The sequence below is a fragment of the Herpailurus yagouaroundi genome, unplaced genomic scaffold (genome assembly GCF_014898765.1).
Source record: "Herpailurus yagouaroundi ecotype Mexico unplaced genomic scaffold, PumYag 100, whole genome shotgun sequence".
Lineage (NCBI taxonomy): Eukaryota > Metazoa > Chordata > Mammalia > Carnivora > Felidae > Herpailurus > Herpailurus yagouaroundi.
In genome coordinates, this window is record NW_024412391.1 from 86,614,138 (window position 1) to 86,641,941 (window position 27,804).

Here is a 27,804-nt window from a genome sequence, read left to right on the forward strand (position 1 = left end):
GAGCACTTGACCGTAGTTTAATTACCCTAGCTGTGCACAGGAGCACACTTTTGGGGTGATGCCGCTAACAACTGGGCAGAACTGACATCCGAGCCCGGAGTCCACACCCATCCTCCCACACCACCCTCGCTTGCGTTTAAAGACCTATGTTCATTTCCTGGATGTTCTCTTAGGTCACAAATTCCCGAAATGTCATCACTCCATCTCCAAATGAGAACTGTAATTCTTGCCCTATCAACCTCAAAGATCTCTCTTGAAGGTATATAAACACATACACTTGAAAACTATTAAAAGCTATACACCTTGCCAAAATATGTTATTTTAATCAATATTCTCACCGTTACTATTTTTGCTGATCAAAGGAACTGGAGAACTAGGTTCAGGGAAGTCTCTGATAGAGCAATGAGACAATCTTGATAAAAAAAAAAAAAAAAAAAAAAGACCTCAGGTCTCCACTTTATCTTGCTAGGGAAAAATCAACCTCAAGGCATCAAGGTCTGGGGGACTAGAGGCCACCTGCCTTCCAGCGTGGCATTCTAGCCATGAGGGAAGAGTGGGTTCTCACCAAAGTGAGCTTTTCTGAGCCAAACAGGAAAATCTGTCTCAGTGACTCTTCACTTGGGGTTTTTTGTAGTATCACACAGCAAAATGGTTTTGGAATTGAGGAAGTTCCCAAAGTGACAAGGCCCTATACATTTCTATATCCTTCCCTTTGGAAGCTATCCTTCTAAAGAAGTAAGCCCTTGCAAAGAAAAAGAGAACTATCTAATACTGTATTATGAGTCTAAGAAACCACTGATGTTATGTTATATCATCAATTTAAGAACAGCTTTTTCTGAATGGAAGAAAATACTACCACTTTTTTTTATGTTTATTTTTTGAGAGAGAGAGAGAGAGAGAGAGAGGGAAGGAGGGAGAGAGAGTGTGCATGCATGAGATGGGAGGGACAGAGAGAGAGGGAGATGCAGGATCCAATGCAGGCTCCCCACTGTCAGTGCTGAGCCCGCCAGATGCAGAGCCCAAACCCCAACCATGAGATCTTGAGCTGAATTCAGGAGTCAGACGCTTAACTGACTGAGCCACCCAGGCACCCCCAAAATACTACCACCTTAAACAGATATATCAGTTGTTAGGGCAACCTAATTTCACAAATATTAAAAATAGGAAAAAGATGTGGGAGTCCTATAATTGAGGAAATATGTTATTTATTTGATAAATAACCTTAACCAAATCCAGTGTCAAAAAGACTGTACTGTGGGCTATACAGTAACAAGTCAAGGATGAAAGTGAAAACTATTTATGTCTCAGTTTTCCCAACTAGAGAATGAAAATTAGACTTGATTTGGGGCTGAGGATAAGGAAAGAGGCAGTACTGAATTTTGACCCAGCTTCCCTAGAGCAACACTAACTTTTTTAGCGAAAAATGTTTATGGTTAAGCAGAACATTATTAGAGAGGGACAACCTTCCATTCACATGTGAGATGCATTCAACCTCTAAATAAATGTCCACTGGACCGTTTAATACACCATATGCCCAAAGATGCACCCCAACTTTCTTGTTGACATTATGCATTCTTCTTTTTTTTTTAATTTTTTTAGTCTTTATTTTTGAAAGAGAAAGAGAGACAGAGCATGAGCAGGGGAGGAACAGAGAGAGAGGGAGACACAGAATCCAAAGCAGGCTCCAGACTCTGAGCTGTCATGTCAGCACAGACTCCAACATGGGGCTCAAACTCATGAGCCGTGAGATCATGACCTGAGCCAGAGTCGGATGCCTAACCAACTGAAGCACCCAGATGCCTCATCATGATGCATTCGTCTTAGATACGTGGGCAACATTCCTCAATCATACACCAATAAGGGAGAAATGAGAAATAGATCAGAAATAGGTAAGAACGGAAAAGTCACAACTCAGAACAGCAAGAGGAGGCAGGTTCAAGTTCAAACATACAGAAGTAGGCCTTGGCACAATCCAATTGAACTTAATGCATTAGCCATAGAACGTTGCTCCGAACTGCTGTTCGTCTCCTCCACTAACCTTGTCCATCTTATAAAAACAACAATAGAAGTAGATCCTAAGAAGACGTCGTAAGTTGGAGGACACAGAATGACAGTAAAGTCAGGATGGGATACAACTTAGAAGTGAATGGCATCAATCACGCCCCACGCCAAGGGCACACACACAAAAACACATTACACATTCCCTGGCTCTGCCACTTGTCAATAGATATTCACAACCGCCCAGTCTCTCAGAGTTACAGAGGTGGACAGTGCGAAGGTCCGCATGCTCAAGTGGAAGGCACCCGCGGTCAACGGCACAGGCGTTGAAGTTAGACACCAACCCCAAGCAAGGCAGCTAGCCTTCCTCGGCTGTGGTTCTCACTTCCATGCACTGACGACGTATCTTTCCCTCAGGGTTATTAGAGGGATTAGTGCTAACAGAAACAAAATTCATAAATTCCTGCCGTCGATTGCACGCTTTCTGCATACCAAAGAGTGCTTAGCATTCGATATATTATTTCATATCACCATTGCACAGCCATGGAATATGGTTTATCCCTATTGTACAGATTAAGAAACTTCTAAGAGCACCCAGCTGGAAATGGCAGGATCCAAACTCAGTTGTGTCTGATACCAGAGATCGCTCTCAGTCACTGTGCTCTAATAATAGTTTAAAACTTTTTGCTTCCGTCACTGATGTATCCCAAGTGGCTAGAATAACACCTGGCCTACATTAAGCATAGACACAGTAATAAAATCTGTGGAGGAAATGAATAGAGCATTTCATATATGCTAATATGCTATTCAATAAGCACCTCACGTACATTCATCATTTCATTTCATTCTTACACTGATCGTGCACCATTATCTCTAATTTACAGCTGAGGAAACAGGGGTTCAGAAAAGTTAACCAACTTCCCGGGCCACCCAGTTAGCAAGGGGGAGAGTCTGGACTCGAGGCCACTTCGAAGCGGCTGCTTCGAAGCGGGGCTTTCCTCTGAGTGAAACTGCTCTCAGCCTCACGGGAATAAGTGCCTAATACGGTGCCTGCCATATAGCAGCCTTTCCGTAAAGATCACGTGCTCCTTACCTCTCTATATTTTAATCCACTTAGGGTGGCTGATCTAAGGTAGAGTCTGTTTATTATATTGAAGTTTTATATATGGAAATGGTTTTTAAGCATCCAGCGTTACTGTACCTGATGAAAATGGCATTGTCTACTTAACTTTCTTCAGTTTTCCAAACCACTAATGTTTCAGCGTTGTTGGAAGGACTAAAAGTAATAAAGGATGTTAAATGCTTGGCACAGCCCTGGTGCTTAGTGAGAAGCAAGCGAGGCCCGCCTCTCCCGTCTCACTCCCTTGACCACGTGCGTCTTAGAAACCATGGTCACTCCAGCATGTAGAGGGCTAGGCTGACGATTTTGAGTCTGATGCCCGCACCATTCGTAACAGGTGAAGCCAGCTCCCTTGGCTGGGCGATGACTAGTTTGCCTCTCTAACGTGACTATGTGGCTGCTGGACATGTAGCATCCACTTTTCCTTTTAAGAAAACGTTGCACTTCATTTCATCAAAAGGCAGGGCCACCAGAGTATTACCCGCTGGGTTCATTTAACTACGTTCGTTTCCTTGATGCTCTAGAATAAAAAGCATTTCCATCTACCTTCAATAAATCTGCAGGTGATGTTAGCAAGCTCTCCCAGGCAACCAAAAGGAAGAGATGGAGTGATATGTGCAGCCAGAAAAAACAAAAATCTGTTTCAAATTCACACAGAGTTTGAGGGTTTGATTGCAAGTGGATTTTAATGTAGGATTTTTCAGTATCATTGAATTATAAAAGAACTATTTAATTTTTTAATATAAAGAGTAACATCCTTAAGACGAAGGGAACTTAAATCAATTACATTTTAAAAGGTGATATTCATGGAGCGCCTGGGTGGCTCAGTCGTTTAAGCTTCTGACTCTTGATCTCAGATCAGGTCATGATCTCTTGGTTTGTGAGTTTGAGCTCCACATTGGGCTCTGTGCTGAGAAGGCAGAGCCTACTTGGGTTCTCTCTCTCCCTCTGTTTCTGCCCTGCTTGAGCTCTAAATCTCCCTCTCAGAATAAAAAAATAAACATTAAAAAAAAATAAAAAATAAAAGGTGATATGCAAATTACTTAGGTGAACACAAAAGGAAGTGACATGCATTCTGAGAGCTCGTTTTGATTTTTTGAGATCACAAAATCATACATTTAAAAATATTATTTATTTATTTATGTTTTTATTTGAGAGAGAGAGAGAGAGAGAGAGAGAGACAAAGTGAGCGGGGAAGGGCAGAGAGCCGGAGACACAGAATCCGAAGCAGGTTCCAGGCTCTGAGCTGTTAGCACAGAGCCCAACACAGGGCTCGAACTCACAAACTGTGAGATCGTCACCTCAGCCGAAGTTGGATGCTCAATCAACTGAGCCACCCAGACGCCCCTACATTTAAAAATATTTTTAAAAGTCGAGTTCCTGCTCCTCTCAGCTCACACAGCGATAAGACAGTAGAAATGGGGATAGTGTTGATGGTTTTAAGTATCTAGATTTGTTCCTGCTATCTAGAACCTAGATGAATCAGAAAGTACTAAGGACTTATCCTTCTCAGAAGGCAGATCCGATATCAAGACCATTGCTAAAAATGCCCTAAATTTTTTAGAGAAGTTAAGTAGATTATCTTATAGTTAGGGATTAATAGTTTTGTGACTAAATGCCTCAATTGTTCTTCAATGTAGGCGTCACTATACCAACTTCTATATTGTTTAACAATATATATGTATAGTTTGCATATGATTTCATCTGGCATACAGAATATGTGAAATGTATTTCTGATAAGGCTATCCTTCAAAGTGGCTTTTGAAATTAAAAATTCCAAAATTCATACTGCTGGTATAAATTCTAACATTTTTAAGAATTTTTTTAGAGAGAGAGAGAATGCACGAGCAGGGGAGAAGGGCAGAGGGAAAGAGAAAGAGTCCCAAGCAGGCTCCCCACTCAGTGCCAGGCCTGACGTGGGGTTCATTCCCACAACCCTGGGATCATGACCTGAGCCAAAATCAAGAGTCGGAGGCTTAAACCGACTGAGCCACCCAGGGACCCCTAAATTATAAACTATTGAGCTTAGAACAGGCCAGTTGAAAAATCAGTAGAGTGGTGGTTTATTCACAATGATAAATTACATTTTTCCAGGACCAAATGTGAGGTGCTAGAGTCCACACACACACGCACACACACGCACACACACGCACACACACGGACATCTAAAATAGGAAGCCCAGAACTATGAGACACCACCATAGGATGAGTTCAGTGGCCCTTTCCAATTACATCCATTCAAACCTGCCTGCTGGTTAGGGGTAAGAAGGCAGACTGGTCATGTCTGAAAATGAGGATGCCGTTTTATGAGAAAAATTCATCAGCATCATTCTAATGAGTTACGGTCTTTGTTGTGAGAAATGAGAAATGCCATGGTCTCACCCTAAAGAACACTAAAAAAGCATTACAAAGAGGAAATTGAAAAAGTAATATATGTTACGGTGATGAGAACAACTTTTTTTCTGATTGAACAGATAGATAAATATTGCAAGCAAAGATCAAAATACATTTAATTTTGCCACAACAATAGGTATTTTCTTCACAAAAAGTTTATGAATCCTCCTGGACTCATGGACCTCAGACGGGGATAAACAGATGCATCTTTAATGACTCTTGGAGTGGTTTCATTCCCCACCCTTCTTTTTTTTTAGATGTTTGTTTTGTTGTTTATATTAATTTAAATTTAGTTTTGCAGGCTGAATGCCCCACAGCACTAGGTGATTCTAAATATGGGCAGCACTTTCTTGAGCAATTGCCAAACCTTTCCTTCACCAGTTCCAACTGCTCCAAAGAACCTAGAATATTGGAGACCACTGGTCCCCAATTGAGAGTTTTTTTTGTTCTCATTGCTATTGCTTTCTTTTTTTTTCCCCCTCCCATCTGGGAAGAAATATAAACTATACAGTTCATAGGTCTGGGGCTTCATTTAGGGATGTTTACTAAAGCTTCTAAGGACCAAGGCTGAGTCACACTAAAAGGTGTTCTCCCAAGCAATAAATAACATTAATCTGATTTAGTCCCTTAATCTGGCATCGGCAGGCAGAAGCAGAAATACTTCCCCACGCGCTAGGTGTTTTTTGCTGGTATTAAAACTTACAGTCTTAGGCAAAGCCATATAAAATCTTGCAAAAGTTGGCCTTTCTGCAAAATGATGGCTTCACGACAGTTATGATCCTCTTTTGAAGGGATAGATAATGTTTTAGGAATTCCTTAGTGTTGGCAGCTGCAAAGAAATAAATAGTAGTCAGAGTTTAATTTGTAGTCATTAGAGGACAAGGGGAAGCGATCGTGAAAGAACAGATGTTTCCAGTTCATCCTTAAGAATTCGTCTCTGCTATCTGTCACGTGGAACATCCTGCAGGACAAACATACTGACTTAAAACAGAATTGTAAAACCTCTTCAGAGACCTGGAAATTGGAGCATTACATCCCATTCACCAACATTTCCACTTCCTACCATTGACAATAAAGTGAGAGGCCACAAACCAAAACCAAGGCCACAATGGCTTGACGGCAGTTGCTTTTGTAGGAGATGTCACGCGTGCCCTTGTTACAAATTCGCCATGGATTGAACCATGCGTTTTTTAAAATTCCAATGAGGATTCTATAGATAGGAAAGTGGTACCACATTCTTAGACGAAGAGGGAGGGAGCTTTGTGAGAGTGCGGTGGAACTGAGCCCTCGTTTACCACAAAATGAATTCATCCGGATCCTGGTAGTGGAATCAAGATGGCAGGTATCTTACGATTGTGCTGTGGCCATTGAGGAGGAACATCGTTCTATGCAAACAGAGGGTCATTCCCCACCGTGTGCCTGTCATTCTTACTCTCCAGTGGGAAACCAGCAGTTTCAGTGTATGTTCTTGGGGACCAGAGGTCCCAATGGATCTACTTCGACCTATTCCCCTGATTGCCACCTGACTTCTTCAGGCATTAAAACCAGCAAATATCTTTGCAATCAAAGTGATTTTATTTTGGGGCGCCTGGGTGGCTCAGTCGGTTAAGCATCCGACTTCAGCTCAGGTCACGATCTCGCGGTCAGTGAGTTCAAGCCCCGCGTCGAGCTCTGTGCTGACAGCTCAGAGCCTAGAGCCTGTTTCAGATTCTCTGTCTCCCTCTCTCTGCCCCTCCCCCGTTCATGCTCTGTCTCTCTCTGTCTCAAAAATAAATAAACGTTAAAAAAAATTTTTTTTAAATAAGAAAAAACCAAAGTGATTTTATTTTATTTTTTCCAATATATGAAATTCAAAGTGATTTTAAAACAAAATTTAGGGTCATCAGATATTTTTCAGACTCCCCAAAGCTAGAATAGTGCCCGGCACAGAGTGGGCGCTCATTAGTAGGATGTAGAAATCAAATTTTAATAATATTGGCCTTCTTCTAAGATTAAACAAAAACACCTGCTACTTTTCAGGAGGAAATAAAAACCACTTGCAATGAAGGGTGAATTCAGCTGTCCAGTGAGCATGCAAATAGTCAGTCCTCAAAAGCAGGGACCACGGGAGATCACCTCAAGCCACTGATAACTGCAGCTGTTTTCCCAGAAGGAGAAAAGAGCTTGCAGGACTCATCAATGGCAGGGGCTTTAGCATTATATAATTGGTGCCATCTTGACCGTCCCGCCCACTGGGAACCTGGGCTTTCTTCCTCATTGGCAGGTTGCTGGTGCCAGAGGCAGCAGGATTTACAGAATGTTCTTGTTAATCCAAAAAGAAAGGATTTTCACAAATTCAGATGGCTGGGTGATATCCCGGTCTTCTACCTGACAACAGGTGGTATGACCCAGTGCTGGGCACACAGCAGGCCCCCGAAACGATTTGCAGAGTGAGCGAGTGAGTGAGCGAGTGGATATGTAAGGGATCAGTTTGTGCATGAAGCAAATCCATGAATAAAACAACACCCTTAATTTTGAAGCCATTCAGAGTAAAGCAGAAATGTGCAATTGCCTGGCTTTTCCGGACAAAGTTGAAGAGCTTTTATCCCTTTGCTAGAATCATCTACAGTTACCCCCCATCCTCCACTCTTTTTGACAGTGAATGTGGCCAATATGTCTGTATTATCTCTTCATACAAATATACTTTCAATATGTAAAATATTAATATTTGTATGAACACCCAAACTCATTTACTCAAAGCCTTTGAGTATATACTAACCATAAGTGATAAATTTCCAAGGAATGGTCATGAACTAAAGTGGCAAGTTCTCTGTCCATTTCCAAAAGAATCTCTCCAAATTTCACTTCCCTTGCCTAAGGAAAATGGCATCTAGTGCTGAAGAGTCTTTTTATTTGGGCTTTTCTGGGAGAACCTTTTCTGTATCACTGGGTATTTCTTTCCAGTCATAGATAAAGCCAGTCCACTTTTGATTCCACATCATGCCCAATCAAACCTTGAGCTGATGTCTTGCAAAATTGACTCTCTCCTCTTTTGTCTTCCTCATGCCTCCTTCTAGTTAAGTAAACGCAGAGTGGTAGAGGAAAAACAGCACCATGGAGAAATAAAGAACTCCCAAAGAATCCAGAGCTTACCTATATCTATCATTTAGTAGAGTAGAATAAATCTATCACTCAGATACAATTTGAAAACTTGGGTTGAAGGTGGACACCTATACTATGTTCGAGACAAGGATTCATTTCCTGGACACTGAGCCCTGCCCACCAGTCACTGCAGGAATAATCCATACTGGCAATTCCAATGACCCCACTTAGTTCTTATCTCAACATACGATCATCTTGTGCACGTTTAATTTAGTCTTTTGATTATACTCTGGATCAAAATTTGTATTCTGTCAATGTTTCCTAATGCTTGAGTGGGAACCCAAATAAAAGAGAAATAGAAAATGTCACATTTCGAGGTGCCTAGGTGACTCAGTTGGTTAAGCATCCAACTTTGACTCAGGTCATGATCTCACGGTTTGTGGGTTTGAGCCCCGCGTCGGGCTCTGTGCTGACAGCTCAGAGCCCGGAGCCTGCTTCCGATTCTGTGTCTCCCCTTCGCTGTCCCTCCCCTGCTCACACTCTGTATGTGTCTCTCTCTGTCTCAAAAATAAATAAACTTACAAAAAATTGTAACGCCACATTTACAGTAAAATATGCAAGAACAGGTATTACAATGCATCTTAAAATGAAAAATTCACAACAACAACAACAAAAAACCCCACCACACCTGCGTTCAGAGTATGGAGTGTGCCAGATTCAGTTGTAGTGTTACTATAATAGGAACTGTCAACAGTTCAGAACGTGGCTGCGGCTGCTAACTTCGTTTTGCCAAAGGACTCAAGAAGGATTCAGGTCCAATAAGAATGATCATTGTATCAACTGAGTTGACTCTTACCTGGGAGGCCTGTCAGCTCCCTGAGATATGGAGTTTCTTCCACAATGTTTGCTGCTACTGGGCCGCATAACCAGGGTTCCGGCCGTGCTCTATAAGCAAATCATTCCTATAAGACACCTTTGGAATTGACATGATTTTTCCTGTCTTAGATCATTAGGATCGAGTGGGATCCTTTTCCCCCCGCTTTATCATTTGGAATTGGAAAACAAAGGCCTAGCCATTAGATTTCTTCTGTCTTCACAATTAAAGACAGTGTTTGAGAGTGGGCTTGGGAGTTTGGGGTAGGCTTGTGCTAATTAAAGAGAAGAGAACAAATGGAGACCCATAATGCACATCTTTATCGTACCTTATAAATACCGCTGATCGCCGATGAGAATAATCTTGCTAAGATACTGCCAAAAGACTAGTCAAAACTCCTCCTGACTCTTCTGACCTTCCCTTGTGTTCGGTATATTACTGTTTTCTCCTTTGGTGGGCACTGGATTTCCCTGTGGTTGTTTTCAGGTTTTCAAAAGCTTCAGTAGAATTTCAGCAGCAAAGGCCTGGCCATAGTTTCCATTTTCAAGTGGGTGGAAACTTCCCCAATTAATGTTACACCTAGAGGCAACTACCTACCTCCCCGAACTCAACTGAGTTCATAGTTTATGGGAAAGTGTATATTCTGCTCACAATTTTAAATCCTCCCGTGAGTAGCTTGGTAAATCCTCTCTTCTCTCCCAAATCTCTTTCTTGCCTTCATTTCTCCTTTCCCTTCCAAGCATTCTTAGTTAACAAAGTCCTGTGTCCCCTAATTATTCACCCTTAATGGTTAAGGCAAAGGCTGTTCGTATCTTTACCTGTTTTTAAAATTATAGACAGGAATGGCTTAGAAAATACTCGCTAGTAGTCATGATTAAGTCGTGTTTATTTTTTTTAAGTTTATTTCAAGAGAGATAAGGAGAGAGAGCGCGTGCATATGCACAAGTGGGGGAGGGGTGGAGAAAGTAGGAAAGAGAGAGAGAGAGAGAGAGAATCCCAAGCAGGCTCTGCACTGTCATCGCAGAGCCTGACGTGGGGCTTGAACTCACAAACCATAAGATCACGACCTGAGCCCAAGTCAATGCTCGACCAACTGAGCCACCCGGCCGCCCCAGGTCATGTTCAATTTATACAAAACCACTTAACCATGGGCCCTAAATGCTAAAACTGGAAGAAAACCAAAGAGACGGTACATTCTTCTCACACGTGCCCCTCACACATTCAGGGCTGAGACAGCCTGAAAGGGTGGGAGAGCAGGATCTCTTCGTCACATGATTGACGGTATCCACCCCCTTCCCACAAAGTTGGGGAAAGAGGACAGAACGGTATAAGCATCAGAGCCTCTCACTGTCTCTGTCAACCTTCTCAGTGGCCACAGGCCATCCCGTCCCCTTGGATTTACACGCAGGCTCTTGCCCCACTACTTCTCTTAGGCACTCAGGGAAACGCATTCTTCTACCGTGACTGTAATCTGGTCCCTCTGTCCTTCCCTGTTGGAATGATTCTCCTCTCTTCAGCTGGCTCTGTTCCTGACAGGACAGGCTGAGGTGGGGAGCAGACAGATGGACATAAAAATGGCCTTTTTTTTTTACTGAACTGTCGTGAGAAGGCCTCTGCTCTCTGGGCCAGCAGATGGCTCAAGCCAGCAGTCTCGTGAGGTCTTCTGAGGCCCAGCTGGAACCTTCCAAGGGCACATGGCTATGAGCAATGTGTTTTCCTCCGGCTGCACACTCCCCTGTCAGGGATTAGTTTTCTCCAGTCCACTCTTCGAGGCTATCTCTGAGATGCTGTCCCAGTACATGTTCCCCAGGGGGTCCTGCGGGACAGGATTTTAAGTGGCTCAGACCGGTGATAACGGGTCCAGGGAAACACTCACACGTCTTTGCCTGCTCTCGGTGGGAGTGTAGCACGTGCCAATGCAGCACAGCCCTCTCTCTCTGTAGCTCTCTCTGTGTTTCTCTCTGTCTCTGTCTCTCTCTCATCCCTCTCCTTTCTCTTCCTTCCTCTTCCTCACTCTTCTTTTTCTCTCTTCCCTCCTCTGCTCAATAGCACAGCCTCTCACCTTTAGAATCCTCAGGTGTATGTTCCCCAAACGTGAGGGGACAATATTTACTCAGCCACCTTTGTTAACCTGGAGGTGAGAAGAAACTCCCCATGCCCCATGCCCCATGCCCGGGAGTGAGGAAGACACGCAGGATTTCCAAACTTTTCTGTGTCTGTCCTCTGAGATCTGGAATTGTCTGGCTGGTTTTCAGCATACGAGTCTGGTCCCTCCTTGAGAATGCAACATCTACTGAACGTTGGTGCTTCTATGGAAACTTCCAACTTAGCATTCTATTAAACTACTGTCTTCTGTTCCTCATGATAAACTGCTTTCATGGTGAAATCAATATGCAGAAAAATACAAAGGAGCTTACACAAATTAGTGCAAATGCCAGGAGTTACCACACAGGCACGTAAGCAAAATCAAGTTGTGAATGAACATTTATCGAACACCTATTTGGTCAGTCAAGTAGTATACGGTGATTTGTGCACATTACCCTATTTAGTCCTCATAATACCCTCACAAAGTGGACATTATTATTCTCATTTAACAGATGACTATCCTGAGGTTCTAGGAGGTGAAGTAATTCACCAACAATATCCCGCTGGTTAGTGGCAAAGCCTGGGCTTGAACTGGCCAGTGGGGAATTTTATTCCTCTATATGCATATCCTAAATTCTATTAAGGAGAATTACCTTCAATGGCTATTAAGATTTTAGAGGAGAGGATTCTTTTTATTGCTGTCATTGCTATCTTTGCAGCATCAGGTTTCATGCAAATTATCCTTCTCTTAATGTGACTGAATGATCCTGACACCTCGAATTCTTCACTTTTGTCTGTGAGTGTGTTTCCAAAGTTGAAAACCAATAGTAGAGCATCCAGGAGGGATCCTAATCCTAACTGACAGTGGGAAACAGTGGGTAGGTAGGTCTTCCCTGGAGGGGAGCACCTCTCAATACCCATAACACAAGTGTCCAAATGTACACCTTAAATTCTTTTTCAGAGTTGTTCATTAAAGAACTACGTGTCAGCCATTTTTTTTCACATCGGTCTAAGATAATTTGTCTCACATCCTGGACTTCAACGATGCCACCTTGAGACACATTGCCATTCCCTATGCCCATACCCAAGCCAGACATTGTTAATCACTGGTGATGCTGTTTTTTTCCTGAACCTTAGAACCTTCAGAGTTCGAGGAAGCCATGGCCAACTGATTGGCGTTGCCTGCAAGATTAAATCCAATTGTCCTTGGTTGAAGTGTCTTCCTCTACTGAAGCTCATCGGCTTCCCTTCATGCCTTTCTCATTCTCTGGTTCAGGTTCTCTGCTAAAGCTCCTCTCAACATCCACACCTCTCTTTTTCCCCATCTTGGACAGAACCAAATGCCAGGAGGCATGAGTTTGCATCTTGGAAAAATCAATTTTGTTTGGGGAATCATTGTATTCTCCTACTTTTCTTGGAATCGGCATCCTAGCCAGAGCTGCCAGAATAATTCTAAGTGGGTTTAACCTTACAACAGGAGCACAGTGAGACTAAACTCAGTGTGTTGTATAAAGACAAAACCATCCCTTAAAGAAAGAGACAGAATGGCTGTTGCCAGGCCAGAAGTAAGGGGAAGATGATGGGCTGTTTCCATCCTGGTGATCACTCACACCAGCTCCCTCGCTCTCCGGGGCTCTTTGTTCAATGCTGGTGTTAACAAAAGCCTCTTGACCAAAAAGTGCTGAGGTTACACAAATATTTGGCAAAGAATTGTCTCTGCTGATGGATCGGAGATGCCGAGAAAGTCACCGATTTACCACGTTGACAGATTTCCTCTTCTTAAAGATATGAGCAACAAAATTACTTGTCAATCTGACATCTGCAAACACATTCTCCGTCGCAGGGTTTAACGGCGTGTCATAGACAATTACGACATGTGGCCCATCAGACGACTTGTCTGGGTGCCCAGGGCTTCTGTGATTCCACCCTCAGCTGCTGCTGATGACACTACATGCGGGCAGCGAATAAATTCAGGGCATGTTACCCTCCATCAGTTCAAATCCATCCCTACTGAGTACCTCAGCCAACCTGAAGTCCATAAGGGCACGGTAATGTAACGCGGTGACCCTGAATTGCTGAGATTTGCTACAGTACCAAGATCATCTTTATGATGGCTAAAGTCAGAACTGTGGCTGAATTAACAACAGTCACTGTTGTGTGTAAGCCACCCCAATTTTTATGGAAACAGGGATACATGTGCTGTTTTACACCAGTGGCCATCTTAACGATATTTTTTAGGTGGTCTTGTGACACAGGCTTTATTCTCAGTTTTGGTGTATGCTCCCAACTCCTCTAAGGAGAAAGCCAAGGGGACATGAGCAGCAACCACCAAATAAGTCCCCTGTCAGAGAGGGCAGAACTCCTTTAGGTTGAAAGTTATCATTCCAGTACCAGTAAGGGCCTCGGCCTGGTTAGAGCATTCATCAGAGATGAGTCATTACTGTGAGAGCAGGGGCGAAGACATCAGGGATCATCGCAAACGATGCCTGAGCTGTTTGCTGTGGGATTGATGGGGCAATAACTTCACTCACAAATTTCTAATGTTGCAACCTAGGCATAAAGTAGGCCACGCTTTTTGAATTGAGGTGGAAGTCTACGAATCCAGCCACCCCCACGTCAAGGATTCATGGGGGCATTTTGTGTCACACTTGGACACCTACGATAGCAGCGTAGCAACTGATCTGTGGTCCGTAGTCTCTCACCACTTCAGTCCATTCTCTCCACACCTTTGTGTTCCTCCCCACCCCTCAAAAACCATCACTGAAGCCCCTGACCCAGGAATTGGACCCTTCCCTGGCAACCTGTCCCTGCTCCACTGTTTCAACCCTCTTGCTTGAAAACTAGTCAATGCCTCATCCCCCATGTTTCTCACCTCCAGCTGGTCTCTTGTTTGGAGTAGGTTCTCCACTTTGCCAAATCCCACCCAACCCTCAAGACTCTGCCCCACCCCCAATTTCTTCCATCATGTCTTCCTGACCACTCTCATCGTTCTTCCTCTGATATCACTCATTCATTCCTAATAGTTCTTTGAGCACCCACCAGAAGGATATATAGATTCTTTTTTTTAATATTTTTTATGTTTATTTTTATTTTTGAGAGAGAGAGAGATGGAGACAGAGTGTGAATAGGGGAGGGGCAGAGAGACAGAGGGAGACATAGAATCCGAAGCAGGTTCCAGGCTCCGAGCTGTCAGCGCAGAGCCCGATTCAGGGCTCGAACTCACCAACCGTGAGATCAATGACCTGAGCCAAAGTCAAGACGCTTAATGGACTGAGCCACCCAGGTGCCCCAAGAGATTCTTTTTTCTCTTACTTTATTGATTTATTTTGAGAGAGAGAGAGAGAGAGAGAGAGAGCTCAGGGAGGGACAGAGAAAGAGGGAAACAGAGAATCCCAAGCAGGCTCCACGCTGTCAGCGCAGAGCCCAACTCATGGTTTGAACTCCTGAACAGTGAGATTATGACCTGAGCTAAAATCAAGAGTCAGATGCTTCACTGACTGAGCCACCCAGGTGCCCCCTGGATACAGAGATTCTTATTGGAGAGTCCCTGCCACTTTGTGGCACATATCATTTCTCTGTCGAATTGTTAGAATCTTGGCATGTGATGTACCCATCTTCTTGCTTCCTCCTCTGCCCCCAACTGTATCTTCTTGGTGTCCTCCATGGTGTATGACACCACACTCTAGGTGGAGAAGGGTCCGCACCCATTAGTTTGCTCCACCAGAGTCTTCAGCATCTTCTAGGAGAGCTGGAAGTTCTCTTGTGCAACTGATGCCTTGCTCAGGAGTCACAGCCTGCTGGCCTCGTTGGCTCAGTGACACATCCTTCCATCAGGAAATCCTTAGCACTGGGAGCCAGAAGCTCAAACTCGAAAGGCTGGTCTTAGGGCCTCGCATGTCTCAGAAGCATCCTCTCTCTCTTTGCCCTCGAGTCAGAGCTCTCCTAACACCAAACATCAGTTTTAATTTCCAGATTCACTTGGAATACGTGCAGATATGGATATTTCCCTTGACTAGCAAAAGGCCTTTAATTTAAAGTACAATTTCCGGGGCGCCTGGGTGGCGCAGTCGGTTAAGCGTCCGACTTCAGCCAGGTCACGATCTCGCGGTCCGGGAGTTCGAGCCCCGCGCCGGGCTCTGGGCTGATGGCTCGGAGCCTGGAGCCTGTTTCCGATTCTGTGTCTCCCTCTCTCTCTGCCCCTCCCCCGTTCATGCTCTGTCTCTCTCTGTCCCAAAAATAAATTTAAAAAAACGTGGAAAAAAAAATATTTATAAAGTACAATTTCCACAAGTAAAATCGCCAGTTTTGGGCAAGGGCCAAAAGCCTCACACCATGGCTGCTTAGGCGTCTCTGGCTTCCTTATGGAGATCTCTCTGGAGTCAGGATCCCAGGTGGCATCTGGGTGAGATCTGTGGAAACGCCAAGAAGAATCAGAGCCAACCCAAGCAGAATAGGCACGTCTGGGAATTTTTAGACAACACAGTGTGTGATCCTCTCTACCCACCATGAGTGGGAGATAGTTAAAATCAGCATGTGGTAGTGCACTGGGGAATATTAGAAAACTCGCCACGACGGGGCGCCTGGGTGGCTCAGTTGGTTAAGCGTCTGACTCTTGATTTCGGCTCAGGTCATGATCTCACGGTTAGTGGGTTGGAGCCCCTCAGAGGGCTCTGTGCTGACAGTGTGGTGCCTTCTTGGGATTCTCTCTCTCCCCCTCCCCTGCTCATGTGCTCTCTCTCTCTCTCTCTCTCTTTCAAAATAAATAAACTTAGGGAAAGACTCCCACAATGCACTGCCAAGTTTTTGACATGCTGAGATGGTCGCCCCAGCACCCCTGCAAGGGGAACAAAAACTAGAAACCCATGGCTTCACAGAACGCTGCCCACCCCCGCCCCCCACCTGGCAGCCAAACCCTCCTTATTAAAGGTCCTGGCAGTCATGCAGTTCCAGATCCCTCTGGCTCGGCCACTAGTGTGCCCTACCCTCAGCAAGTGATGCTGGGGCTCACGAGAGAGAGGAGCCGGTGGGGAGGAGACGCCAGTGACACCATGTTTTAGTAATGTCGAACACAGTACTGGGAGCGAGGCTGCACTCAGGGGAAAAGGATGGGGGAGTCGTTTGCATTCGCCTTTCTTCTTTCCACCAGGAAAGCAGGCAAAGCGGCTCGTTACCGCGAGGCGAGCACAGACTGGTGTCAATCTTCTCGGGGCACAATGCCTCCCAGCCTCTGTGTGCTCTGCAGCTGTCAGGTGCCGCACCTCGCTCCCAAGCCTTCTCCCAGCTTAGATGCACACTGGCTCCTCAACACGGTGACATCCTGCCTAAAATAGAACCCACAGCCCTGCCCCCTGAATGCATCCGGCTTCCACAGGCCTTCCAGCGAGGCTGATCCCGTCGGGTGGGGCTTCTCAGGCCTAAGACACGGGGAAGCCAGAGGGGACAGGTGAGCGCAGGTGCGGGACAGGGGGCCTGCTCCCCAGGCCTTCCCACACTGCCCGTAGGGTCAGAGGAACAGCCTGTGAATCCTGAGCTGCTCAGAGCAAGACCACTCATCAAGAAGGCACTTATGTGCTCTAAAGGACTGATGCGGACCTGACCTTGCAGCGCTGATAGGGCGCGTTCAGGGCCATGCTGCGGGCGGGACGTGGCAGGTGCGCTCAGCGAGACTCTGGAGCTGCAGGCTCCCCAGGGACCTGCGCACCGCTCTCGCTCTCGAAGTACCTACTGGATCTTCACTGGCAGTAAGACAACTGCCACCGATACTTAGGATTCACACAGCGGCTTCGGTGGTGCTGCTCCACGGGGGCTTTGGTGGTGGGAACAACGGCCAGTGGGGAGGGGCAGTTTCTCCGTCATCATCTCGGTCACTGAACGGTGCGGGCTTGCGGCTCTTCCAGGGTCCTCGCTGCATCCGGGATCCCGAAGGTAGCTGAGTCTAGACACCATTCATTCCGAAGACATTTACTGAGAACCTATGTCCGAAGCCCTCTTGGAGTACAGTGTGGGCAGGAAACAGAATCATTTATAAACTCAGACCACAGGCAGCCTATTGCCTGGAGGAAAATTGCAAACGGGACACAGTGCCCTCCCTGACAAGCGGGTCCCCTCCCGTGTCCTCCATGTGGTGGGCGCCAGGTGACATAATGGAAGACCAAGCATCTGGGGGTCAGCCAGACCTGGACTCCAGCTCTGTCACTTAGAAACTCTTCCATCAGGTGACAGGTAGCCTCCGTGGTCTTATCCACTTAAAGGGGGTGGGACTGACGCCCACTTCGTAGCTGTTGTAAGAATGTGAAATGAATGAAACCATATACATGAGAGCACTTCCTGGGACAGTATTATTAATATGTCCTGGTGGCCCCCAGGCCACGTTACCACAGTTCACATCTGGGAGGGGACCCTGGAAGGTGACTCAAAAGATCCTGTGCTGTGCAGGAGGAAGCATCCAACCGCCGGTCCCGTGACTCCCCCAGGAGAGTCCATAAGCTGGGGAAACATCGATCATATTTTCGTTTTGCAAGGATTAAATTTGTCCCTAGCAACACACAACTGTGATCTACGTTTCCAGGCCTCACAGACGCACTGCACATTTGCTGCCCTGCCCGCTGCTCCCTTTGTCCTTAGCACAGTGACTGGGTCCAGCCTGGCCCCTCCTGCTGGACACTCCACATCATCCCTTCACTGAAGCCAGAAGCTACCAGATGCAACAAGAAACCTCTGCCACCGGCCACCGGAGCCTTGAACCTCTAACCCTGAGGACCCAGTGTCAAACCCATTGTTTCAAATGCACGTTTTCAAAATTTCTGTCCTCAGTTGTCATGTCAACTCTATTTTAAGAGTTTCAAACATTTGTTTATGATTCCAGTTCTCTCAAGCCCTCAGAAAGCTGAGGCTCTTGGACTGAGCTGGTAGGCGGCACAGCTGGCAATGGAATCCTGTCTCCCTGACCCCAGAACCTGGGCTCTTGACCACCATGAGCACCAGGATGCCGACGCCCCAGTTCCGGTTGGGATGTCAGGGACTTTGAGCAAGGAGCAGGGTGTTGGTAGAATAGAGGAGAGTGAGGCAGAGGAAAGGGTGTGTGTTTGAGGTGCTCCTGTGGGTTAGGGAATGTGGCTCCCCAGTCAGACGAGGGCCTTTGTTGCCATGAGATGTCCATCTTCTCTCTGGTTCTAAGACAAAGTAGACATCTTGCTGTCCCTGGCAGAAATCCCAGGTTTATGCCCTCACTGTGGCTTGATTTTACTTTTAATAAGATGCTTCCCCCTTCCTTCCCATGCACTTGACTCGTGTGCTCATCCCTCCCGCAGACGCTCATGCCCTGCGCTGGCTTCCCTACCCACATCTCCAGATGTGTTCACAGTCTCTGAATTCGCTCTCGGGAGCCACCTGCAGAAAGCAGGGTGTGAATCGTCTTCGGTTGCATGCGCAGACTCAGGACAGAGCCCAGCGCCTCACCTTTGGGCCTGTCTCTTGCAGATTATTGGGACCATACCTCTGATGCCGAATCCGGGGCCATCGAGCCAAGCAGCGAGTGGCACTCAAGGCCTGCAAGTGCAGCCCATCACCCCCCAGCTCCTGACCAACGCCCAGGGCCAGATCATTGCCACGGTCATCGGGAACCAGATCCTGCCAGTGATCAACACCCAGGGCATCACGCTCTCACCCATCAAGCCCGGCCAGCAGGTAACCGCTCCACATCTCCTTCCCACTCATCCTCTGTTTGGTCTCAGTCAATGGAAGAGTCATTTTTAAATCACAAAATATGGAATCCCTGATCCTACCATCTCAATGATTTTAAAAGGCAAGGCGCTCTTTTTTCATCCTTAGTGAATATGGGTAAGGACTAAGTAGCTCTCCAATCTGAAAATACAAATCTGTTAAATTATAAACAGAGACAGTGGCCTAAAATTCAATAGGGATGTGTTCTTGCTTCGACATTTTGTGATACGTAATTTTCAGACAGTTTTTAAAAGGGGTCAAGAAGGAGCCAAGACCATTTATGTCCTAACTGTAAATGAAAAAAAAAAAATCACTCCATCGTGCACTAAAGCAGAGAACGTCCTGTAACAGGACAGGTGTGTACAACACACAGAAGTGGGAGTGACACACAGCTTTGTCCAAAGAGTTTTGAGTTCTCTCAAAGAGAGAAATGGTTTGGGGACTGACTATCGATGGACAAAGACGGAGTAGGAGTTAACCAGGTAAATAATGGGATCACAACATTCCAGGCCATGGGAGCAGCAGGCCCAAAGTCAGGGAAAGATGAAGGAGGATAGAGGTTGGGAGACAGAAGAAAGGCTCACGTGATTGGAGCGCAGGGGCAGGCTGAGGGCAGTCATGGAAAGGGCTCCATGATCAAGCTGAAAAGGATGGTCTTTGTCTCTGTGTGATCTTGAACACATCACACACCGTCGTTGTGCCCCCCGTTTCCTCATCTGTAAAATGGGCATAACCGGTCCCTATCTCACAGAGCATTTTGTGAGGACTACATGAATCAACATAGTGGTTAGTGCCTGGCCCACCATGAGCACTTACATAGTCACGAGGATGGTGATGATCATTTACCCTGCAGCCCCGGGAATCTGTCCAAGGTGTTTAAAGAGAGGAATGATATGCTCAGCTTTATTTTTCAAGAAGACAACTCTGGTAGCAGATGGAGGTTGAGCCGTAGTGATGAAATGTCTATTGCAAACAAGCCACTTAGGAGGCGACAGCAAAACACAAAGAAGAATTTATGAAAGCACGTACTGGTAGCTGAAATAAGGGTCTGGATTATAGTAGCACCCGGGACAGCATCTGAGTCACGAGTGCATACATTGTAGCTGAAAACAAATCCAACATCCAGAGAAACCATGACAAGAGAAGGAAGATCAGGAGAGCATGAGGGGCAAGAGAAGAAAGAAAGACAAAGCAAAGGAGTCACTTTGGGAGACATCAGCTTTTAAGGTAGGGAAGATGGAGGGAGAGGTAGAAAAGGTGGTTGAAAAAGCAGGAGAGGAATCCGAGCGTAACAATCTAGCATCCAAGAGTGTTTAAAAAGTAGGCAGTGGTCGCAGTGTGGAATGCTACAGGGATGAAATCAGGCAAAGCAAGGGAGATACCTTAATCCTCTGTATCTTTGTTGTACCGTTTTAAAGTCTGAATCCACTCTATTTGAAACATTTTGAAACAAGCAGCTGGGGGAGTGAAGAAGCACAAGTTGGGCAAGGCTAAGATCCAGATGTGCAGTTGGAGGATGCGCTAACAAAAGAAAGGTGGTGGGAGGGGAAGACGAATACTCCCAGTGGGTGCAAGACTGAGTAGATGGCCTTAGGAGTTGTTGGAAAACCGTACAATGCAAAGCATCTGGCAAGGAAATAAAATTCAAAGGAAAAAGGAAGAAGAAAGCACTGATAAATTCTTCATCATTCATCTGCAACAAAGTAAAAGTCTCTCTCCAGAGACCTCGGCCATTTGGCTTCTGATCCAACCACGGGTACATCCCATTCTTGGTGGCACTCAAAGGCTATGCTTGGAAAATCCATTTGCTTGTTCAATAAAGATTTTTAAAAATCTGTTGATATGTATATTTATGGACCACCTACTATTTGTCAGGCACCGTACCTGGAAGCTGGGTTGGTCGACATGACAGATAACATGAGCCTTTCCTTCATGGAGTTCATGATCTAGTGAGGAAAATGGACATTCATCAAAGACTCGCACAAATATGTACCTAAGATCCACAGTAAGTGCCATGAGAGAGTAGCAAGGGAATCTATGAACGTGTCTGGCAAGGAGACCTCGTCCACTGAGGGGCAAACGCCAGGAAAAACCAAGCCAGGTGTGAACTCACTTCCCAGAGACAGAGACTCTGGTCTCATGCCCTTTGGTTCTGCCTCCAAATCTAAATCACTGCCGGGCGGAAGTGGGGACAAGTTTCCCAACCCCCCCTTCTTCCTCAGCTTAATCACAGGCACTGGTACAGTCCCTGCCAAATATATCACTGAGAACTTCCTTCCCTTCTCCCCACTCCCGAGATCTCTCAGCTAGTTTATTTATTTTACGTAACATCTACAAGGTGCCATTGGATCCTCCAGCTTCTACCTAGGTCCCCAGATAAGCCAAGAGCCTCTACATTTTATTGGCTTTTTAAGACCTATTTCTATCTGTTCAAAACTATGCTAAAATTATCTCTAGGGGGAGAGAGGAGATTGGCCTCTTTTCATACAATCTGCTAACAACTATTCCTGTCAGCAAAGCCAAGTTGTAAATTGCCACAAAGGTGATGAATTAATTATAAATCATTAACATTTAACACAAAGTAGCTCTCATCCTCACCTTGGATGTCAGAGGAGAGTGTTTCGGTGATAGACTCTACCAGTTACATACAATTGCGGCCCTAGATTTGAGGCAATGCAGTTTTATTCCAGGAGAAGGACATAGCCAAGAAATGGCAAATGATGGCGCCATTCCTCCACTCCTTGCCCAAAGTAAATGTCGTTGATCCCTTGCCACAGTCCCTCTCATGAGCACAGATGCACCTCAGGAACATTCTCACACCACACCTGTTGGTCCCTAGAGCAGACTTCATTTTTGCTACGGGATCATCTTGTCCTCTGCTGGTCTAACCACCATGACCATCTTCTTCACTGTAGAATTGGAGACCTAGCCATTGGGAAGAAACAGCCAGGCCCTTGTGTGTGGAGGGGATGCCTTGCAAATCCAATTTGTATCAGTTACAACCAACATCCCAGAGATCCGGACTGTCCTCGACGTACATACACATGCCTCCCTCATGTATGTGCATATGGAGAGAACACATGAGCACAGCTGGAAAAGAGTGACATCCGAACCGTCCAGAATCTCCCCAAGTCACTGCAGGCACTCCCCGGGCAAGTGCCAGTGGTCTAGTCTAGTCCCAGAAAGATCAAGGGAACCAATGGTGAACCTGGTCAGAAATATCAGGAAATGGTAGAAATAAATGCAGGCCTACTACTCTTTCTTCTTGGCATCAGCTCTGAAACAATTTGAAACACCTTGGAGCATATAGTAAAGTTAACAAGTTGGGTGAATCGACAGGAGGTGCACTAGTCTGAGTCCTGGATATAAAAGCTGGGATTCTGAGGATAGCGGATCATAAAATGCCCAAGAGTCCAAAAGTAAAAAGCTCAGAGCTGGAGGTATAAGGATAGTGGTCTTCAATTTTTTCTTTAAATATAACCCTTTACATTGAAGAAATATAATACAGACAACCACTAAAAAATAAAGGATTTCTATCATACAGTAGAGAAGTTTCTCAATTTATTTTTTCATGTGATTTATGACAAATGCTTGATCTCACAAGAGCATGGTTCCAACAGTAAAATACGCCATAAATTACAGGAACAGAAAGTTCCCTGACTCAACACTCAGAAGGGAGTTCACTTCAGTGGAGTGAAGCACACAGCCCTTGGACCAGACAACCTGGGGTGATTTGTTTTAACTTAATAAAAATAATTGCATGTTCAATTTCATTCTAACATCTGCCTACTGTTAACTAAAGGAACCTGAAGATCTAAGAGTCGCCCATCAACTGCTCCTGATGATGCTTTATTCCAATGATAAAAGATTGAGATCCTGCAAAGTGACCATCTGAAATGCAAACAAAATATTTTAAAAAAATATACCAAGATTCGATAGCCCTACATATAACCTTCACAGAATCACATCAGAGATTCTTGGGGAGCAGTTCAAGAGAATAAAATTCAGAAAAAGACTAGATAAAAGAAGAGACAGAAAGATGGAAGTATGTTTCTGTGCATAAAAAAAAAGAAAAGAAAAGAAACTACTTACTACAAATATTTGGTGGAGCTTGAAAGTAACCTTTTGTTCCCTCCATGGGACCCTGCAGCGCTGGTGAATTATGGTAAACTCTCCCACCAAAGGGAGAGTGTCCCAGATCCCCCAGGTTGCCCTTCCTACCCTGTGACCGTGAACTCATAACTTCTCCATAAGCAGCACAGACGTCATTTTTGTGTATATTTATTCTTCCCTTGACTAAATTCCAGCAGAAGGTAGTGGAAGACATTTGAAGGAAAAAAAAAATGTTGCAATTTGGAAAATCAAAGCGGGGAAATTTTCCAGAGATTAAATGCCATAGCTATAATGCTTGGAGACTGCCATCTATGAAAACACTCAATTTCTCCTCAAAAAGTAATCTTGGTGTTAACAGGAAACCAAAAGAAAGTAATTCATTTAAATTGACTCCCTGAGGCGCTTGGGTGGCTCAGTTGGTTAAGCATCCGACTTCAGCTCAGGTCATGATCTCTCAGTTCGAGGGTTCGAGTCCCACGTCGGGCTCTGTGTTGACAGTTCAGAACCTGGAGCCTGCTTTGGATTCTGTGTCTCCCTCTCTCTACACCCCTTCCCTACTCATGCTCTGTCTCTCTCTCAAAAATAAATAAACATAAAAAAAATGTGTTAATAAAAATAAAATAGACTCCCCAGAATGCCATCTGATTATCCAAATCCATCCATTTTTTTCCCCAAGTAAATACAACATGTACTCCCTTACCTGTTTTTGAAAATCAACCACTCTTCCCAGCCCCTGCCTGAATCCGTGGTTCCCAATTTTTTTTTCTTGGAACCACCCAGAATGAGACATAAATGAGGCATTTCCACCTACCAGGGTGGCGTTTTCCTAGATGGATGAAATGCATATCAGTGACTTCAACAAAACAGCCCTTTGACCTTCCAGCCACACAACTGGGCATCTCGTCCTTCTGGTCTCCCCTTGTCACTCCCTGTCAAGCCCAGCCAACAAGCTCCCTGCACATGCTGTGCCCTGGCCTGGAATGCCTTTCCCACCTTCTCCTTCTGGAGAGCTCCAGCCACCATCCCTCCATCCAGGATGCCTCCTTCTTGAAGCTTCCCTGCATTGTTCTCTCAGCTCTGCTTTCCCCCTGCTCTATTCATTTTCATCAGCTGTGCTGTTGTTAGGACTCTGAGCCAGAATGGCGGCCTCATTCCAGACTCTGCCCGTGGTGGGTGCTCAGTCAATTGTGTTCGGTTTAATTGATGCCCGATTAATGGACTTTTCCTCTCCAGCATCCCAGAGCCATGCTTCCAGAGCGGCCCAGCTCAGGCCCTTCTGTGCCTTTCCAATTCCGTGTGTTCTGTCAGTTTCCAGTATGTTCCACGTTAACACCTCTAGGCAAGCTTGAGAAGAGCTTCCACACAGCACTGCCTTCTTTATTCATCTCTCTCCGGAATGTCAGCACCTTCCTCTCGCAGCACTCTCTCACCTTATTATCTCAACTACATCTAGTCCCTCATTGGCTGCCCTGCCCTGTCTCTGAAGAGCCCCGGTTGTGTGTCTCAGGCTTGTTTTAGGACCATGGTGGCCTTTCCTGCCTGTGTCTGGATGTCTCCCCTAAATCTTGCCCCCATCCTGCCCTCCACACCTCCTCCCAGCCTCACAGGGCCTGGTGTGAGGGATGCTGCTATCAGCCCTCTTTCTTGAGCCCACTGTACTCAACTCTCTTGCAGACAGGAAGTGTCTGAAGGAGTCTAATACCTGGGCTTCTTCCTGCTTAGGTTAAAGAGCTCTTTCAAGGTCACAGAGAGAACTAGAAGGAAAATCCAGAGAGTCTCCAGGACCCTACCAAAAGGATAGCTCCCTTTTTGCTTTTTTCAAACTTTCCAAAAGATAATTCAAATCTCCACTGAATGTCAGGTTTCAGGCCCTCAAAATGTTTCAAGTTAGCCTGACCTGATGTAAACCCTAAACTTCGCACATCTAACACCAGAGCTCCTGTGCTACCCACAGTAGAGTGAGCTCCTCAGTAACACTCAGGCATACGTTACGTCCTCCTCGTTCTTGAAGGTTCTTACTAAATCTGGGCTCTGGCTTCTCTTCTCTGGACATAATAAATCCACTTCCTTTACCCTTTTTCGAAGAGAAGCTCCTTCCAAAACCTCTTGTGGTCCCCCAACCATCAGCTTCACCTGGAAACTTGTTAGAAATGCAAATTCCTGAGCCCCATCCCAGACCGAATGCATCAGACACTCTGGGCGAGGGTGGGGGCGCATGATCTGTGTTTTAACAGCCCTTCCAGGTGATTCTGACAAAAGCTAAATCTTGAGACCCACTGACTTAATTTCTCTTCAAACTATTATAAGGTACACAGCACACACTTGGAAAAATGCCAACCAGCACGGGGAGGGAGAATCATGATGTCCCCCTACATGCTCTCGCTTCTGCCAGAACCCTTGGGGTTCTGTTCACGTTCTCATTGTACCACATGGGGATTTAGCCTGTGGTTCATTATGGCTCCCTCCCATTTGTAAAAGGCCAGACCTGCTCCATTTTGCCTTGGCGTAATTGGAGAGATTTTCTCTCCCCCAAGTTAATCTCTATTTAATCCCATTTGAATTTTACTGTTTATATGCATTCATTTTTCCAACTTGTCTAGCACATTCTACACTTCATTCCATTTTCCAAGACACTTGTCACCTCCACTTATTTTTATGGCAATTGTGGATTTAATTAGAAGGTGCTTTATTCCAGGAACGAAAACGTTATTGAGGATAGACTGTGCGACACATGGAAGCTATATGGGGACCAGTGGCACGGAAAACAACAAAGTCTGGGAAACGTGCTCATACTTGAATTTACTTTTGCTGAATACATTAAACACCCAGCAATTCCAACCAACACAAACAAACCCACAAAGGCCGCCTCTGAAAGGCAACAGGAATCCTGTTCTTTCCTGTGTGTCATTTCCTGTGCAAGATGGACGTTCCTTCCTCATTCCCCGGGTAATGCAAAGCCCCGGGCTAATATCAACTGCCCCCTTCCCTCTCCTTTTTTGTTGAGTCTGTGCTCTCAGCCTGTACGAGACCGCTTGGGCTGCCATAACAAAGGGCCACAGAGAGAGAGGGTGAAATTTATGGTCTCACGGTTCTGGAAGCTAGAAGCCCAAGGTCACTGTGTCAACACAGATGCCTTCTCCTGAGGCCTCTCTCCTTGGCTTGCAGGTGTCCTTTAGCATCCTGTGTCCTCACATGGGCTTCCCTCTATACCAGTCTGTGTCCTAATCTCTTCTTTTAAGGACACCAGTCACACTGGATGAAGCCCCGCCCTACTGACCTCATTTTAAGTTAATTACCTCGTTGAAGAACTGGTGTCCAATTATAGTCACATTCTGAGATACTGGAGGTTAGGACTTTAGCACATGAATTTGGGGTGGGACACATTTCAGCCCATAACACAGCCTACTTACATCTGACTTACATACAGCTCAATAAAAGGCAAGAAAGTGATTATTGGAACTTAGATGGAAATAAATTCCAGCCCCTTTAGGCAGTGAAGTGAGGGTAAGGTGAATATATAGAAAATATGGTCAGATGAACATGATACTGACTGAGTAAAGTAACTTTCGGGTACTACAGATAAGCGGGACTGATCAGGCAAAGGACAGTCTGTAGGCAACTCCACTTGAGATGTGTCCCAACTACACCAAAATCATCATGCTCTCGCCACCTGTGACTACCATGTTTCCTTTAAAAATATGACATTTTAAATACTTCGGGACCTGTAGAAAAGAATCCTGAACTCAAAAAATACTTACATTGTCATATTGAACAAAACAGATATGTTCAAGATGATAGATCACCATCTACATTTGCGCCGATCAGCTCTCCCGGTGTGGCTCACCGTGACCAATTTGAGCACATCTCATTTGCTTCCACACCGCCCAGTTAGAGCTGCCTGCCGTCTCCCTGACCCATCGCTGTCTACAGTGGTAGACAGGAGTAGGGTGGCCGCGTGCCTACAGGAAGGAGGGCTGGCGCCTGGGTCAGACTTCCTTGGCTTCAAAGCCCGCTTATACCTGCCGTATGACCCCAGGTAGGCCATGCGGCCTTTTTAAGTCTGTTGCTTCTTCTGTAATGACAACACCGATACCGAATGAAGAGGGCTAATGCCAAGATTTAAAAGTATATGCAAAGACACGTGGGAAGTATCCCATAAATGGTAGCCATATGGTATCCATACAGTCAGACTCTCAAGAGCAAGACAATAGAACCAAACATTGGCCTTCATAAAAGCTTCTTACGTTTCCCTTTCTCTCCAGGAAGGGAAAGGAATCGTTTTTCCTTCAGGCTTCTAGCTTGTCCCTAATTCCCTGCACTTTCTTTTGGGAAACTATTCCAATGTTTTTTTTTTAAACGATTCCAATTTTTATGGCCAGTCATGTTTGAGGCATTTATACACCTATTTCTTTTGCCA

At 45.4% G+C, this 27,804-nt stretch overlaps 1 protein-coding gene across 1 annotated transcript in view; it reads left to right on the top strand.

Annotated features, from left to right (window-relative positions):
• The window catches only part of POU6F2 (POU class 6 homeobox 2), a 470,270-nt gene that overhangs the window by 421,090 nt on the left and 21,376 nt on the right, over nt 1-27,804 (top strand). The window contains exon 8 of the mRNA XM_040471600.1: nt 19,032-19,238. Within this exon, the coding sequence (XP_040327534.1) occupies nt 19,032-19,238 (207 nt within the window). The remainder of the gene's footprint in view (nt 1-19,031; nt 19,239-27,804) is intronic.